Genomic DNA, 14782 nt, shown 5'->3' on the forward strand with positions numbered 1-14782 from the left:
GCTTTACTGTCGAAAGCCACAGGAATTGTGTAGTCAAAATAAAATCACTTCCATTCATCCATTCATTTGGTCTTTTTCATCAAAGAACTTTTATGTCAAGACTGAAACACATGTCAAACATAAATCAATCAGGCTGAACATCCCACCTGAGCAGGTGATTAGGACTGAACAAAGGAACAGATGGCAGCACAGCATGCGCTACAGCACTCTTACAGGAGACAAATACACACTTGGATAATTGAAGTTGAACATCTTGTGTTGCTGATATTTCTGCCAACTTTTATGCATGAGGTTTCAGAAAACCTCCAAAAATATTAAAGCCTAAAAAAAGGTAACTGGAATATAACTACAGATTAAAAACAGAAATGTCCTGAAAAGAATGCATGGTATCAATGATAAAGACGCAAAATTAAAATTAAAAGCAAGAGGGTAATTTTTTACAGTGTCTTCAACAAAAACGCAACCTTGATTTCAACAAGTTGGCAAACAGGATTGTAAAGTTAGGCATGTGATGAATCTTATTTAGACTCTCCAACTAACAGCTTGATGAGAGTGAGCTGCAGCTGCATCAGCTTTTCCAGTTGATCAATCTGTGAAAGGCAAGAGAATACACTATTATAGATGTTTTCCATTTGCACTTCTTAATTTCTTCTTTCACATAAGAATTGATGTGCAAGTTGGCAATTAACACCTAGATATACACACACCAAAAAATGCCCTATCAAATAAAATAACACAAGTTCAAAGATGCTTTCCAAAAACTGTAAAACAAGCTCTGACCTTAGTCTTCAGGCTCAGACAGCAGCAGTGCGAAGTCTGAGGAGCTGGGATTCAAATAGAAAGGCAGGTAAATACCCTACCGTCTTGAAACAGTCAAACAATTGTAGCAGGACAAAGCCTGAGGGTTGATCATTAATAATTAAATAACATTTAAAAATGGGCAGTTACAGATCATGTTCTTACATTTACAGCTTACATACCTTTAGTTTCTGCATTAACTGTGCATGGTGGCTCCATTTGTGCAATAATCTTCTGCACTGGATCGACTGAAAGACAAAATATTGCTGCTGCTTGATTTCAGCATTTACAGTAATATAGTTTTTTTTTTTTACATTTACTAGATTAATCAATGATAAAAAATAATTACTTGTTTGCTTTGGGAATTCAGTTCTTTAAGCAAAGCAATATGATGCATAGATTGTAACAATATCAAAAAATGCCTGGTTTTCCAGGATATTTTCTTGAATGTATTAAACAGTAAGAATTTGCAACCAAATAAAAGTAAATTAAAAAAAAAAATAGATAAATTAAAAAAAAAAAAAAAAAAAAAAAAAAAAAATCACACTTTGAAATTGTGACTTCACTAACCAATGACAGACTCTGCAGAAATGTTTTTATTCTGCTGGGGAGTCCAGGGTGTTGGCTCAGTTATGGTTAGGTCTGTGGTAGCTGTTTCATGTTCCAGCTCCTTTTGGGTTTCAGGTATCGACTTGGGCTGTGGGCAGTCAGGTGCAGCTGTTGTGCTGGCAGTAGGTGTGCTGCTATCAGTTTGGTCAGCCCTCTGGCAGGTGGCTGGGCAAGAATTACTCTTGGTCCGGACCTGTAGTGAATCCACTATCATGGCAGTGAGGTCCCCCCCTCCCTTCTCAGTGGGCAGAGTGAGTGAGAGCATGTTAGCAGAGCCATCGAAGGCCTGGACAGTGGCCAGGACACCATTCAACAGGATAGTTTGAAACATCTGCTGCACTTCCTCTGGCCATTCAGCGGGAAAGTGCTCCTTACCTAGGAATGGAGAAGGAGCAGAGGGGTATATCAGGGAGTAAATTGCCACAGCCCAGAGCAATCACAAAGAGCACTTGTGGCCCAGTTTGAAATTCATTTCAGAAAGACGGAAAAATAGCCCTATTGCCTTACCAGTGAGGGTGCAGCGAGTGATCTGAAAGGGGAGCTCCAGCAGTTGTTTGGGGATGGGCAAGATTCGAGAGAATGGCACCTTTTCAGTGTTGCAGTAATCTGCATAGACTACACTCATCTCATTCTCACCGACTTCCAGGACCACTGCACGGTACCAGTTATTGTCGGCTGAAGAAAAAAAAAGTGTTTAATATTTTGGTCTCTTTTTGAGCACAAACAGAGGCTTAGAATTAATATATTGGTTTACAAAGTCACAGCCTCCAGAAGGTGCCTGTGTGATCACTGTAATATGTTAATTCAACTTTTTATTACAAATGGGTACATCTTAAAAACTGTATGGAAAATTGTATGGAAATTTGTTAAGTTGTCAATAATCAGTATTTGCTGCTCATTAGGACAGAGCCAAAAAAGTCCTAAATGCATCCTTTAAGAGACACAGCTGCCCTTAAAAACGGCTGAGCTCTTACCAGCTAAGACTGTACAGAAGAGCACTGAAAAGTCCATTAAATCGAACCCTGTTGTTAGTCGAGCTGTGGAATGTATGCCAAGGCATAGTCTCTTACTTGTATACTGTGTTTAAAGAAAAGCCGCTCCTGTGCTCGACTGAGCACACGCTGTGTAATTATATCTACTAGCAGACACCAAATTACCTGTTTAGGTCTGCAGGGGCAACAACCACAGGTGGGGTCTCAAGAATCGCCAGAGAGCAAACATAAAAAGTGGATGGAAGAATAAGAGATGAGATTTGATAGCGACTGATTAAGTTGAGGGCCTCTGAGTGGAAACAGCTCAATGATGGTTCAGGTGGTCTGTCCTCATGGGGTCTCTTCATGTGTGGGAATCACACTGCCTGGGTGACGGGGTTTTCCCCTGCCGACAGTATTTATCAAACTCTGGATGCAATTTCCTCATAAACCACCGTGCGCTGTGAAAACTAATCCACCTTGGAGTCTAGGTATCTCAGTATGATGTTCAAACATCAATATTGTCAGCTTTTGTGCTTGCTGGATTTTAAGTTGCATTTTTTACTTCCTATTGATGATCTCTTGTAAAACCACTGCTTAAGATCATGTAAGGATGAAACTTGCTCACATAGTCATCCATTTGTAATTTACCTGTATTAAGGAGTCATGGCAATGATTTAAAACCATTGGGCTCATATTACAGTTTGGGAAGGCACCTTATTTTTATCTCAAGATGTGATAGAAAGCGCAAACAGATTAAAATTTAACTCTGGACTTATTCTTTTATGATGTATATATTTAATGAATAATATAAGTGTTTGTCACCAGAGAACTGGGCACAGCAGGCAGCCCCAGGAACTGGTCTACTCAGGACAGCAGAGGATAAAGAGGCCTGGTTGTTGCTGCAGTAGGCAGCCACCTGCATCATCAACTCCTGAAGCTTCTGCTGATCTACTGAATACAAACACACAGCAACTACATCAGAAAGGAGTATCAAATTTTCACCATTTGTGCATGTATTCATGACAGATAGGGACCTAAGTGGGTGTTCTTACCCTGGCTGGGACCAAGCACGTAGAAGAGGGAAGGACTAGTGACGGCTGCAACGTACGGCTTAAAGGTCTCACTGGGAGGCAACTCCACTGCCTTCCAGTCTACTGGGAAAGATGGGACTGAAAAAAGATTACATCATCATTTCGATCAGGATCCTAAAATCAACCACGTGCATCTCATCTTGAAGATAGACGCTCTAGCTGACCTTCTGATGGCAATGCGGTCCGGCATTCAGTTGGTGTCTCTTTGGAAGTGGCTCCGGTCTGGTTGGAGTCTTGTGCATGTATTTGATTGTTCTCATTTTCCTTTGTGCTCTCTTGGGATTTGGCTGCAGAGCCTGTGGTTGCACGCGTCTCTTTATGAATCTCCCCAGGAACTTTGGCTAGTTGCTCAGAAATTAGGGCAGCAGCCACATTCTGCCCTCTGCTCTCCAGCTCCACACAATAGCCCTGTTTAGTGACAGAAAGGACACATGCAGAGAGCTGCTCGCCATCCACCAGAGCCTGGAACCAAAGCAGGGCTTCACTGCTCCACTCTGAACCCAGGGGCTCCACACCTGAATCCAACACAGAAGAAATATTCTCAAACGAAAAAAAAAAAAACATGAATATATGAAAAATGCTACATTTTGATGTCATGTGAGAAATGAAGAAAACTGTGAGAGTGTTTTGGCTACTAAATAAGAAAACAATAACTTATTTTTACAATTTCATATTTACCGGAATAAAACTTTTGAATTCTCCATTCTTCTATCTCTCTCTCTCTCTCTCTCATACACACACACACTACCTGAGAGCCAGCAGCAAACTGCCTGAAAGGGTAGAGTCAGGAGTCGGGGTGTAATGGATCTAAGATGGTGCTTTTCTACTTTCATGTTGAAACCATAGTCCACAATGTTTACAGCCACCCGGTTCTCACACAGTTCCTTCACCAAAGCCCGATACCACGCTCCATCACCTGGGGACCAAAAAGCCCATTATATACCTCAAATCTTCCAAAAAAAAAAAAAAAAAAACACAATCTGGTCCAAGAAAATAATCTTATGTCAATCAAAACAGAAGCCAATTGACATACTAGATGAAACACTTGATACATGATATCTTTTAGCAATTCTACTTTATTTTCACAACTTTTAATAAAAACATAATTGATGCAGTTGCATATGCCAATAAGTCATGCTTGCCGACAGTGTTTATCACAACTAGTAGCACAGTAGACAAACTCACCAGGATACATGGCACAACAGGGCTCTTCCACTTTGGGCTCAAAAGGTGAGTTATCTGCCTCACAATGCTGCTTCAACTCAGCCCCAAGCTCTATCAGCCGCTGATGGTCTGATAAACACAGAGTCAGACACATTAAATAAACTGTTCAAGTTGCATGAGGAAAAGGTCACATCTAAGTAATAAGAACATAAATAAAACTATTAAGTCCTATGTGGACATCTGAAATGGTGTAATATCATAGACACTGCAGCATTTCCAATACCTTTTCAAGTTAATGCATCATTCTGGAGGGGCAACAACAAATTAAATACTTGTAACAATCTACAGCACTAGTGGCCAAACAATCTGAATGATTGTGTACATAAAATATATGACAAAAGACAAAAGGAGCCGTACTGTACGCCACTGATGATTAACTGTAATATAGATGATTAAACTAGATTAACATCCTCTAAAATGTGATGGTGATATTGAAAAAATAAGTATTTGTATCGGCACTCAATACCCTATACTGAGCTTAATAAGCTGTCAAAAACCAATAATGTTCTAAGCTGCAGAAGCAACAGTACCTGTAGGATTGTCAATGCGGCAGTAGAACTCTCCAGGGTTCTCCACCACACTGGCTAGCAGTGCCACTGTCTGGCCATCACAGGGAATCTCAGCAAAAGACCACACCAGAGGCTCACCAGCTGGGGTAGGCACTGAAGAGCACGTCATCACAATAAAGATGCATCATATACAGGCCCAATTAGTTCGAAACCATAAAATATACATTGTGCTTTCAAACAAAGTTAGAAAATCCTCAAAATATAAACTTTGTGAGATTAACTTCAGACACTTCTCACCTTGTGGTTCAGCAGCAGGAGTTACTGTCTGGTCAACCTGCTGGTCACTACTGGTAGGAACAGCAGCGGGTCTAGCGTAATCAGCAGAAATCAGCAGCTCGGCTACATTGGCCTGAGGGTCGCTGCCCTCATCAATCATGGCCACCAAAACCTTGCCCTCATGAGCTCCCTGGATCTCAATGCGCAGTATTCTGTTGGATACTCTTCGCTGCAGGGCCAACAGGCAGTCTTCTGACCACCTCTCCCCAACAGGCTGCACCCCTGGAAAAGACCAAATAAACATCTGAGTGGGGGTGAGAGACAATGGACTTAAAGTGTATGTTGTATCTAATATGGCATTTCAATTTACCAAACAAAGTTTACACCAATATCTCTAGCAATATGCAAAACCAGTTATCGTAGAATATAGTCAAATATATCCCTTTTTGAAAATTTGAACAATTTCAGGGGCATTAAAGATAGATTTACCCTACAAAAAGGGCATGTCAAAGTATGGGTAAAGATGGTTTCCAAAACTTTAACCTGCAGGCGTGTTACTCAATATAGAGCCATCAAATACATAGTGAAAAACAGTTTAGTAACTTTTGAACCGCTAGAAATTTTCTGCACTGTTAAGACACTACCTGCTAGACCACAAGGCATAGCCTGCATTGGCAGGGCCAGTAATGAAGTGGTGATAGGCCGCAGGTGACCCAAATCCACCTCCTCAGAGTTGCCAAAATCAAGGTAGCCAACACAGACGCGTTCCTCTGATGAATAAGCCAGAACTTTGGCCCTGTACCACTGCTTGTCCTCTGGAAGAAACAAACAGAGGTCAAAGTATAGTAGTACCAATGGAAACTACTATTTTGATACAATACTGCATGACACCATGTTTTAAGGGCTGAATGTAGACATGTTTTAAAATCAGAGGCAATGCACTCATATTTAATCAGTGAATTGGTGAGATAGAGAACATTGCAGGCTCAAGGCATTTTGAAATCATTAAAACAGATTTATAAAGGAATACACTAGGAATACAGATATAAATCTTAACTCAACTGAAACCTGGTTGAAATGTCAACAGTTTTGTCATGCATTAACTTGTTTAGTTACAGTACTCATACAGTGCGTCTTTGGTAAATGGCTTAACCAATTCAGCATTTTCTTATTACACCAACTCTCTCATACTGCAATATGTTCAAGGTTGATTTATTTTAAATATGTACATATGTTTTGTACCTGAGAACTTAGAACAGCAAACAGTACCAGGTGCTGGTCTGAAGTTCTGGGGGGCTGGGACACGACAGCAGTGTTCCCTCAGGTTCAACTGCAACTCCTGAATCACTCCTGTAAAGCAATAGCTCTCAAGTTTGAGACACATGTTGCAAAGGTTTAAGTTGAATGCACCAGAAAAAAATGCTACTTACCAGCATTTTCCACCTTCTGTACGATAATTTCACTGGGTGATTGGAAGTGGGTGACCACAACAGAGAAGGAGTCCCCCACTGCCTGTGTCAGAGGCTCTGGAGGCTGAGCCCAGGTGTTGTCATCTTTCCCACTGGAGTGACGCTTAAAATTTTCCAATGATACACTCATCATGGCGCCTGATGCAGATCAAATAGACACTGAAAATCTTCTTACAAGTTACAAGAAGATTCTTCTCACAACTTCTTACCTGTTCCTTGTGTCTGAGCCCTGGTCTATTGACTGATTTGAGACGGCATGGGCTAGTAAATATGAAACCAGCTTTTTTAACTTACGTATTTCTTGTTTAGTCGGTGTTGCATTGACTATTTCCTTTGTGGCATAACCATGCTCAAGGAGGAATGTGCTCAATTGCTTTCCTAAAAGAAACAGGGAGACTTATTGACTCTGAATTTAATCCTTCACCTGTGCATCCCCGTCAGTAATTACACTTATCACAAACGGATCATATTATATAACCTACCCATGGAAAGCAGGATATCCACAACATGGATGCGACCATTCTCCAGTGTTTCTATCAGCTTAACAGTCACAGTCTTGCCAGCCACCAGCTGTCTGACTGCAATACAGCATTCGCCTGTCCAGTTGCCATCCAGTGGCACCACCCCAGCGATTCTGCACTCCATTGCCTGAACATAACAGATTCAAGTGCAACTGTCATCATGCCAACTGTACATAATTAATTTTCATATGACAAAAATATTTTGATACTCACCATTACCACATTAAATGCTTAGGAAAATGCTACTAAAAATGTTGCTACAACTACTTTAAGTGGTGTGAATATGCACTCACACATGGACAAGATCGCTGGATATTAGCAGCCAGGGGTCTAATCCTATCCACAGGGACATCCTCTTCATTGCCAAAGTCAATATAAAGGATATTAGCAGTCTTCTGGTCAGCAGAAAAGGTTTGGACCAGGCCTCTGTACCAGTTCTACACATAAAAATTGAGGCAAACACAAGTGACACAGTCAAGGACTCAGCCAATGTGAATACTAAATCTTGTGACTCTTGTTAAATTGCTTGAGAAGGCTTCTGCTCACCAGATCACAGGAAAACTGTACTCCACAAACCTCCCCGACACAGGGTACGTATGTTGTTGCTGAAGAGCAGCTGTAAGTTTTCTGAAGCTCTGTGCTGATGCCATGCAGAGCTTCTAGCATCTCAGGGCTTTGGGCTATGAGGAAAAACCTGCCAGGGCTGTATAACTCTACAATGGATGCCTAGAAACCAAACACAATTATAAAAACAAATTCTGCATTTTAATACTTAATAACAGAAACAAGCTCAGTCTTTACAGTTGAGACGAACTGGGTGGGGTGTACCTGGATGTCTGTTCCCTGAATCATTTTAGTCATTTGCAAGTCTTTCAAATAGACCCTTTGGAGGCTGGATGTATCTGCTGCAGGCTTCAACAAACAGAGGTAAAACAAAGATAAAGAGCACTGTACTTTTAGATAATTTCAAATCATGCAACTGCAGAGCTTGAAAACGTTACTTGCATGACATCAAAGCAGTGTGATTACCTTTATCTCCAATTGGCCAGCTCTGTCTCCTGTCATTGGCAAAACTGTGGTTTCCTTTGGTTTCTCTCTTTAAATTAAGAGAAACAGGTGACTGCATTAATTATTGTACATCATTTATTGATACAACTCTGCTAATTAAGTACAAATTGACCGGTTGTGGTTAGTATTGCACCAAGAGTTGAACCAACTTACTTTGCAGGTTCTGGATCAGGAGATTTGCACATATGTCTGTGTGCTATCCAGTCTTCGGTCTGGCACAACACGGAGCAGTAAGGCGTCTTCTTGCAGCGCTTGCACCGAAGATTTCCTGTTGGTGAACACTGAAAAAATTAGACTTCACTGACATGCTGACACAAAAACAACTCATGAAATATATTGCATATTATTGCATCTAGCTCTACACACCTGCCGTGCTGCAGTCGTAGTTTTAATTTTTAACCAGTCTCTGATCTATCTATCAATCAGTCATCAGGACATACAGTAGTTAAAATCAAAATATAGCACACTCCAAGACGTGATAACATTTTATACAGTCACTTTTCCTAAATGCACATAACTGTTGTACAAGTGTGATAGTTATACATTTTTCTCAATCATTGACAAACTTCTGACCCACTTCTGTTTTATCATCATCCATTAGCCCTTTCCCATCAATACATACAAAGCATGAGAAAACGTCTTGCCATTGCTGAGATAAGAACACATGACCTAAAGGAAAATAGCTAGCAATAACAATAGTTAGAAAGGATTATGTTGTTCACATGCCTTCCATGAGCTTAGAATGTATTCATTTTAAGTTGTTTTTCAAGTATTTTTATGTCCAAACATGTCATGATATATATATTTATACAAAAATTAATTAGGTATTATCTTGACAATGCCATAATGTTAAAATAATGTGGGATCATTTTAAGTGAATCAGAAACAGCACTTAAAAAAACCTAACTCATGCTTGCTTGCTAGTTTGAATTTCATCTATGGCTTACAGGTAGGTTGATGACTTCAGGGCCATAAGCCATAAATATCATTGATACGCGTCATCCTACAGCACATCCCTTAGATACACAACCACTGAACACACAGAGCCAAGACAATACTGAGGTACCCGAAAAAAGAGACACATAGTCAACATAGTCTTTTCATCCATGAATTCACCTGGGGAATATCCTTTGGTTGAAAATGCAAACTTATATCGCTGGCACTCCATGGTACACTGCTGCAGGACCCTAACATACCCCTCTAAATTGTAATATTACCTTGTTGACCACAGAAGTTGCAGAAGTATACAGTCAGTGCTGGTGGTGTGGTTCCTAACATCTGTGGGCAGAGGAAAAAAATGGCATGGAGAAAAAACTTTTAATTTCAACAGGTCACACCAATTTATGATGCAGAACTGATGATGAACTTGACACATACTGTTGCTTTATCCCTGGTTATTGGTGGTTGGACAAGACCTGCAGAAAAAAGAAAAATGAATCTATTGAAATATAAAGTCTATGAACTATGTAGAAGATAATACTGTCAAGTTCAAATCTTAGTTGTGTTTTGCATCAGTGTAAAATTTTCCAAATGAGAAAACGACAGGCAGGTTATGTGTCCAACAATTGTTGGTGTCTGTTTTTTCTGATAAGGATGGCATTGATTTACCGTCTCCAGTGGCACCAGACGCGGGGAGCACAGGTGTTGAAAAGGGCATGATGAGATGTCTCGAAGGAGACGAAGCGGTGGCAACAGCCATAGGGCTCGTTGAAGGTTTCCTCAAAGGCAGGTTAGGTCGAACCAGGTTTGGAGAAAAGGAGTGGTTCATGGCGACAGCTGTCAACATAATAAGAATGACGCTTGTCAGCTTGAGTCAGCTTGAGCATGAGAGGTGCACAAAAAGTGTCAACCAACGCTCAAACGGCTAGCTAACCTTATGTACACTTTCCGGTGAATTGACAAGTTAGCTCGCTAACTAGCTCTCAGCAAGCTAATACAAGCGACGGTATTTGAGCTTACAACAACAAAAACACAGTGTTATACTACAACACGCAACTACATATATACATACACACATATGCGAACCCAAACAAATAAATATGTATATTACAGTTTTATGTTGCGCAGTCTAAATTTTACCTGAGCGCACGTGTAGGTTGAGCAGGTAAAAGTGTTGCACATGCGCAATAGCCTCAATTGCAGACAGGTCACAAGGTCAGGATGAAATTCGCAAATACTACTGTCTCAAAGAGAAAGAGAATTCAGTTTTATTTGTCTCTACTGCTAATTATTTTTCATTAATAAAGGAATTGCTGAAAATGTTTTTGTCTGTTACACTTATAAAGGCCAAAGAAAACCACAAGCAATGCACTGAAGTGAAGGTAATGAAGGAAATAAAAGAACATTTATCTTCAAGAATTTTGTGAACTTGTGTCTTAAAAGTATTATATGGGCTCATGTTTGTAACATGTTCTTTGGACTGTTTTGGTCACACTGAGTGAGTCACGTAAAAAAAAGGCCTTTAGATATCAAAAGGCAGAATTCAGCAATTGCTGTCAATAACAAGCATGTTGCAATACATGTTGTATCATAATAACAGATATATATAATATGTGTATAATATAAAAATTTTTCTTATTTAGATTCAAGATTTTAAGGTTCTCTTGCCTTGAAATAATGTAGTTGTTTTCCAACCATAACACTATTTGTCTTAAATCTGTTGAACACACCTCTGTAATACAGGGAAGAAAGCTTTGTGGTATTAAGTGAGCTAAATATAAACGTTGTTAATTTAATTATTTTTACACAGAAGGCTCTTTGGATGGTTGAGCCTTTTAACCATCTGCAGTGCAAACATATGGCACACTCCTGCTTAAGGCATCTACCCTCTTTGCTCATGTATTTGACCCTCTTCCTTTGGTCGTGACCCATGTCTCTCAGTGAGTGTTTGGCCACATCCTCAATCCTCGAATAGTTAAAATGATTTCTATGCCTACTTTCTTATATGAGATAATATGTATTATTATATAATAATCTCAAGGCACGATACCAGTACAAACGTAATATGTAAAATATGTTATCAAAGCACCAAAAAAAGGGCTGGGTGTCAAAGCCATACTTGTGGAGTATTAACCATAACATTGAGCACCACGAAAAAAAGTAAAGTACTAAAAGCTGGCGCACTGGCTCATTTCATTTATATATTTGTTGATTCCGTACTGAATTTTATCAAGGCAAACGTCCTAACACTCAAATCATATGTTTAAAAACAAATTCAAACACTGAAGGTTTAAACTGAACAAAATAATAATTTTGTGAAAAGTTTGGTTTTGGTATCGGTATTAAACTGGTATACCAGCTCATTTATGTTGTATCATCCAGTGCATTAATTATAGGCTGCAAGTCATAAAATAGTCACAAAACGTAAGGTGGAGGGGGGGTGTACCTGTTGACGTCACACTAACGTAATTTCTCTCTGGCCTCTCATTGGTTTATATCACCTCATCATTTCTCCTGCAGTGGCCATATTTGTTGATGTGTCATATCAAAGTGACTTGTTGGGGCTATCAGCTGGTTAGACAGCAAGCCCAAAGTTCGTCCTTACTCCAATCGCCTTGAACTACAGTATGAGTTTTTCGCATTCGGTGGGTGAAAATACAATCATTTTTTATTAAGCTTTGCTTATCGTGTATATTAGATGCTAGCGTTAGCACCGCTAGCTAGCTAACGCCTCTCTTATCAACGGTAGCTAGGCTAACGAAAGTAAGCAGCGGCACCATACAATATGTCACTCTGCTGTTTAGCTTCGAAGACATTTGAACCACCCATTGTTGGTATGCTGTGTTTTACCCTCAGATTGTGCTGTTTTACGTTAGAGAATGGGGTTTTCTCATGCATTGTCGTGGTTAACCAAATGGCTAGCGAGCTAAAGTCAGCATTAGGGCTTAAATGAACCGAAGTGTTAATAAAACAGCACCAAATACAAATGGAACTGTCACTAACCCGATGCCCGAACACATTAAGCCTGTGTTTTAATAAGGCTGGCTACTGCTATTGCGTTTACTACTTTTAATAGCGTGATAGCATGACACCTGTCACAAGAGCATCATCACTATTGCATATGTTGTAGCTGTTATGCTTTAACTGCTTAACAGGAAAAGCTGGATTATGTCGCTGGATGTAGCTACTGAATTCCCCGGTATCATAATAGGGTGATACCAAGCACAAGGCTTTCAGGTGTTATTGTAAGACCTGCAAAATTCCCCGTTTGTGGGTAGGGTGCTGTAGTGAATATGGAGAAGATGGTATTGGAAGAGAAAGAGGTAGGACAAATGGTGCTGCGGGGGGTTTGGATCAGGAAACAAATTGTAACAGAGTAAGGAGCCTCAGTCGCTGGATATCGTCTGTCAGGACAAAAACTCAGACCTGTATCAAAGATTACATGACTTCCAGCTATTTTTAGTCATCTCAGCAATTAATACCAGAGTAAATGCTGACAAAGCCAGGGGAATATTGCGTTACTTTTGAATGTTTGATTTCAAATGCCTAAAATAAGTGTATATAATGTAGGTGCTATCAAGAGAATCCATGTAGGTTGTAATTATTAGTTTAGTTAGTTATTATAAGTAAAAATGAGGTTGGTCATGTGTTCTGCCATGTACCAGGTTTTTTTTTAAAATGGTTTTTCATTAGGCTTCAGATTTTTCTAATGCCAAATAATAATATACTTTTCCGGGACATGTGGATATTTTGTACTACATTTTGAGGATACAGGAAACGCAGACTGTGTAATAATCTTACCTATCTTAGTTGTATGACGTTCTGTACCACATGCCTAAAAGTGCAACTACTTCGCAGGTGTTGGCAGAACCACACCTCCCTGTGTGTGTGTGTGTGTGTGTGTGTGTGTGTGTGTGTGTGTGTGTGTGTGTGTGTGTGTGCGCGCATGCCTTTGAGTTACGTGTTCCTTTTAGTGACAGATAAACTTGCAAATCACTAGAGACATGACATGAGGAAATATGAAGTTTATTGTTATGGTTTTCCTGGCTCGACGCAAGGCCAAGATTGTACTTAATGACCAGAAAAACACACTATGCACATGACACAGTGCTGCTGTATTGGTGACATCCCAGACTTGTGGGTTGCTCATAGGAAAACTGTTGTCACACAATGTCATGTTTGAAAACCCAAGCAGTTTATCAGTCTTTTCTCCCACTTGTCTTCCTCTCTCCCCTCTGTGTCTTCTTTGTCTATTTCTGACAGATTTAATTGAGGGAGGGGCCATGGAACAGCCTGGTCCTGCTTCAGATACACACATGATGGAAGGATCAGAGGTTGAATCTGTGTCTGAGGGATCTCCCCCTGCAAGTCAGCCCCACAACAACACAGCCAATGTAGAAAATGAGGAGCAAATATCCCACAATGGTGCTGATGAGGCAGAAAAGTGCAGTCAGGCAAAAGATGAAGCACTGCCTGAAAGTGAATTAATCAAGAGTACAACAGATGTTGAGATGGACACAAAGACAGAGCCAGAAGCTCAAACATGTATTGGGAGTGAGATGGATGCTGATACCAGCTGTCATAACAATACACTTTCCACGGAAGGTGGGATTCCTTCATTTTCAAATGAGGCTGGTGGAGCTTTGGTAGCCCCAGACACCTCTTTAGATGATGTGGTAGAAAGCTCTCCTTCTGTTCTTGAAGGCACAATCGAAACCTTATTGACTTTTGATGAAGTGAAGGCTCCTCATGCCACAACTCCGAACCACAATGAGCAACCATCACTCTTGGTTACAAATTGTTCCACAGAGCCATTGCCAGCTGATGATAGTGGTTCAGCTGAGAGTCCATCATCCTCTTCCGTCCAGAGCACTTCCAAAAACTCCCCTACCGAGACCACGACCACCTCTGGGATTTCTAACGGCCCCTCGACCCCTAGCTCTGACACTGTCAGCTCTTCTCTTGCTTCCAGTCCGCAAACCGGTGCCAACATCTCAGCCCCGTCACATTCCTCGTCGAGCCCATATGACACTGATTGCAGCCGCAAGCTTATTTCCCAGATCCAGCGCTCGCTGTCACAGGAGTCACTGCTGGATGAGCTAGAGTCAGAGCTTTTGGCCTGTCAGCTGCCTGAGGGTGAAGGTGGAAGCGAGAGAAAGGGCAGCCCACCTGTCAATGGACTCCCCACAGACCAGGAGGACTGTATGTTGGTCTTTGAGAAGTGTGTGCAGTACAAGTATGCACAGCAGGAGAAAGCTATTCAGAGGTAAACTTCTATTTTGTGAGTTTAAATTGATACACTCT

At 40.6% G+C, this 14782-nt stretch overlaps 2 protein-coding genes across 5 annotated transcripts in view; one reads left to right on the forward strand and one right to left on the reverse strand.

Annotated features, from left to right (window-relative positions):
- Positions 1–61: 61 nt before the first annotated feature.
- tdrd1 (tudor domain containing 1) lies at positions 62–10726 on the reverse strand. 3 transcript variants are annotated; one of them, XM_056365455.1, is made up of 26 exons: positions 10619–10726; positions 10148–10315; positions 9917–9954; positions 9757–9817; positions 8693–8807; positions 8501–8567; positions 8300–8383; positions 8018–8197; positions 7765–7908; positions 7433–7598; positions 7245–7328; positions 6912–7088; positions 6724–6831; positions 6126–6296; positions 5503–5763; positions 5227–5358; positions 4658–4765; positions 4221–4388; positions 3637–3987; positions 3434–3550; positions 3204–3329; positions 1915–2082; positions 1369–1782; positions 981–1046; positions 781–824; positions 62–590 (listed from the first exon to the last, which is right to left on the reverse strand). In XM_056365455.1, exons 2-26 carry the CDS (start codon positions 10305–10307, stop codon positions 519–521), a joined length of 3582 nt encoding a protein of 1193 aa, XP_056221430.1. In that variant the 5' UTR covers positions 10308–10315; positions 10619–10726; the 3' UTR covers positions 62–518. The 3 variants fall into 3 exon arrangements, with proteins under 3 accessions (XP_056221430.1, XP_056221428.1, XP_056221429.1); XM_056365453.1 differs by having other exon boundaries at positions 3204–3332; XM_056365454.1 differs by lacking the exon at positions 10619–10726 and adding an exon at positions 10413–10517 and having other exon boundaries at positions 3204–3332.
- A 1281-nt stretch (positions 10727–12007) lies between these two features.
- Positions 12008–14782, forward strand: part of ccdc186 (coiled-coil domain-containing protein 186) — a 28457-nt gene continuing 25682 nt past the window's right edge. For both annotated transcript variants that reach the window (XM_056366274.1, XM_056366275.1), the window contains exons 1-2: positions 12008–12123; positions 13742–14744. In XM_056366274.1, the coding sequence (XP_056222249.1) occupies positions 13762–14744 (983 nt within the window). In that variant the 5' untranslated portion in view covers positions 12008–12123; positions 13742–13761. The remainder of the gene's footprint in view (positions 12124–13741; positions 14745–14782) is intronic.

This window comes from Seriola aureovittata, chromosome 21 (assembly GCF_021018895.1).
Source record: "Seriola aureovittata isolate HTS-2021-v1 ecotype China chromosome 21, ASM2101889v1, whole genome shotgun sequence".
NCBI classification, from domain to species: Eukaryota; Metazoa; Chordata; class Actinopteri; order Carangiformes; family Carangidae; genus Seriola; species Seriola aureovittata.

Coding starts and splice junctions, on each gene's coding strand:
- tdrd1 (XM_056365453.1), bottom strand. CDS start 10,307: ATGAACCACTCCTTTTCTCCAAACCTGGTTCGACCTAACCTGCCTTTG. Junction 3,333..3,433: donor CGTGCTTGGTCCCAGCCAGG/GTAAGAACACCC, acceptor GTTTGTATTCAG/TAGATCAGCAGAAGCTTCAG. Junction 1,047..1,368: donor TTCTGCAGAGTCTGTCATTG/GTTAGTGAAGTC, acceptor TTTGTCTTTCAG/TCGATCCAGTGCAGAAGATT.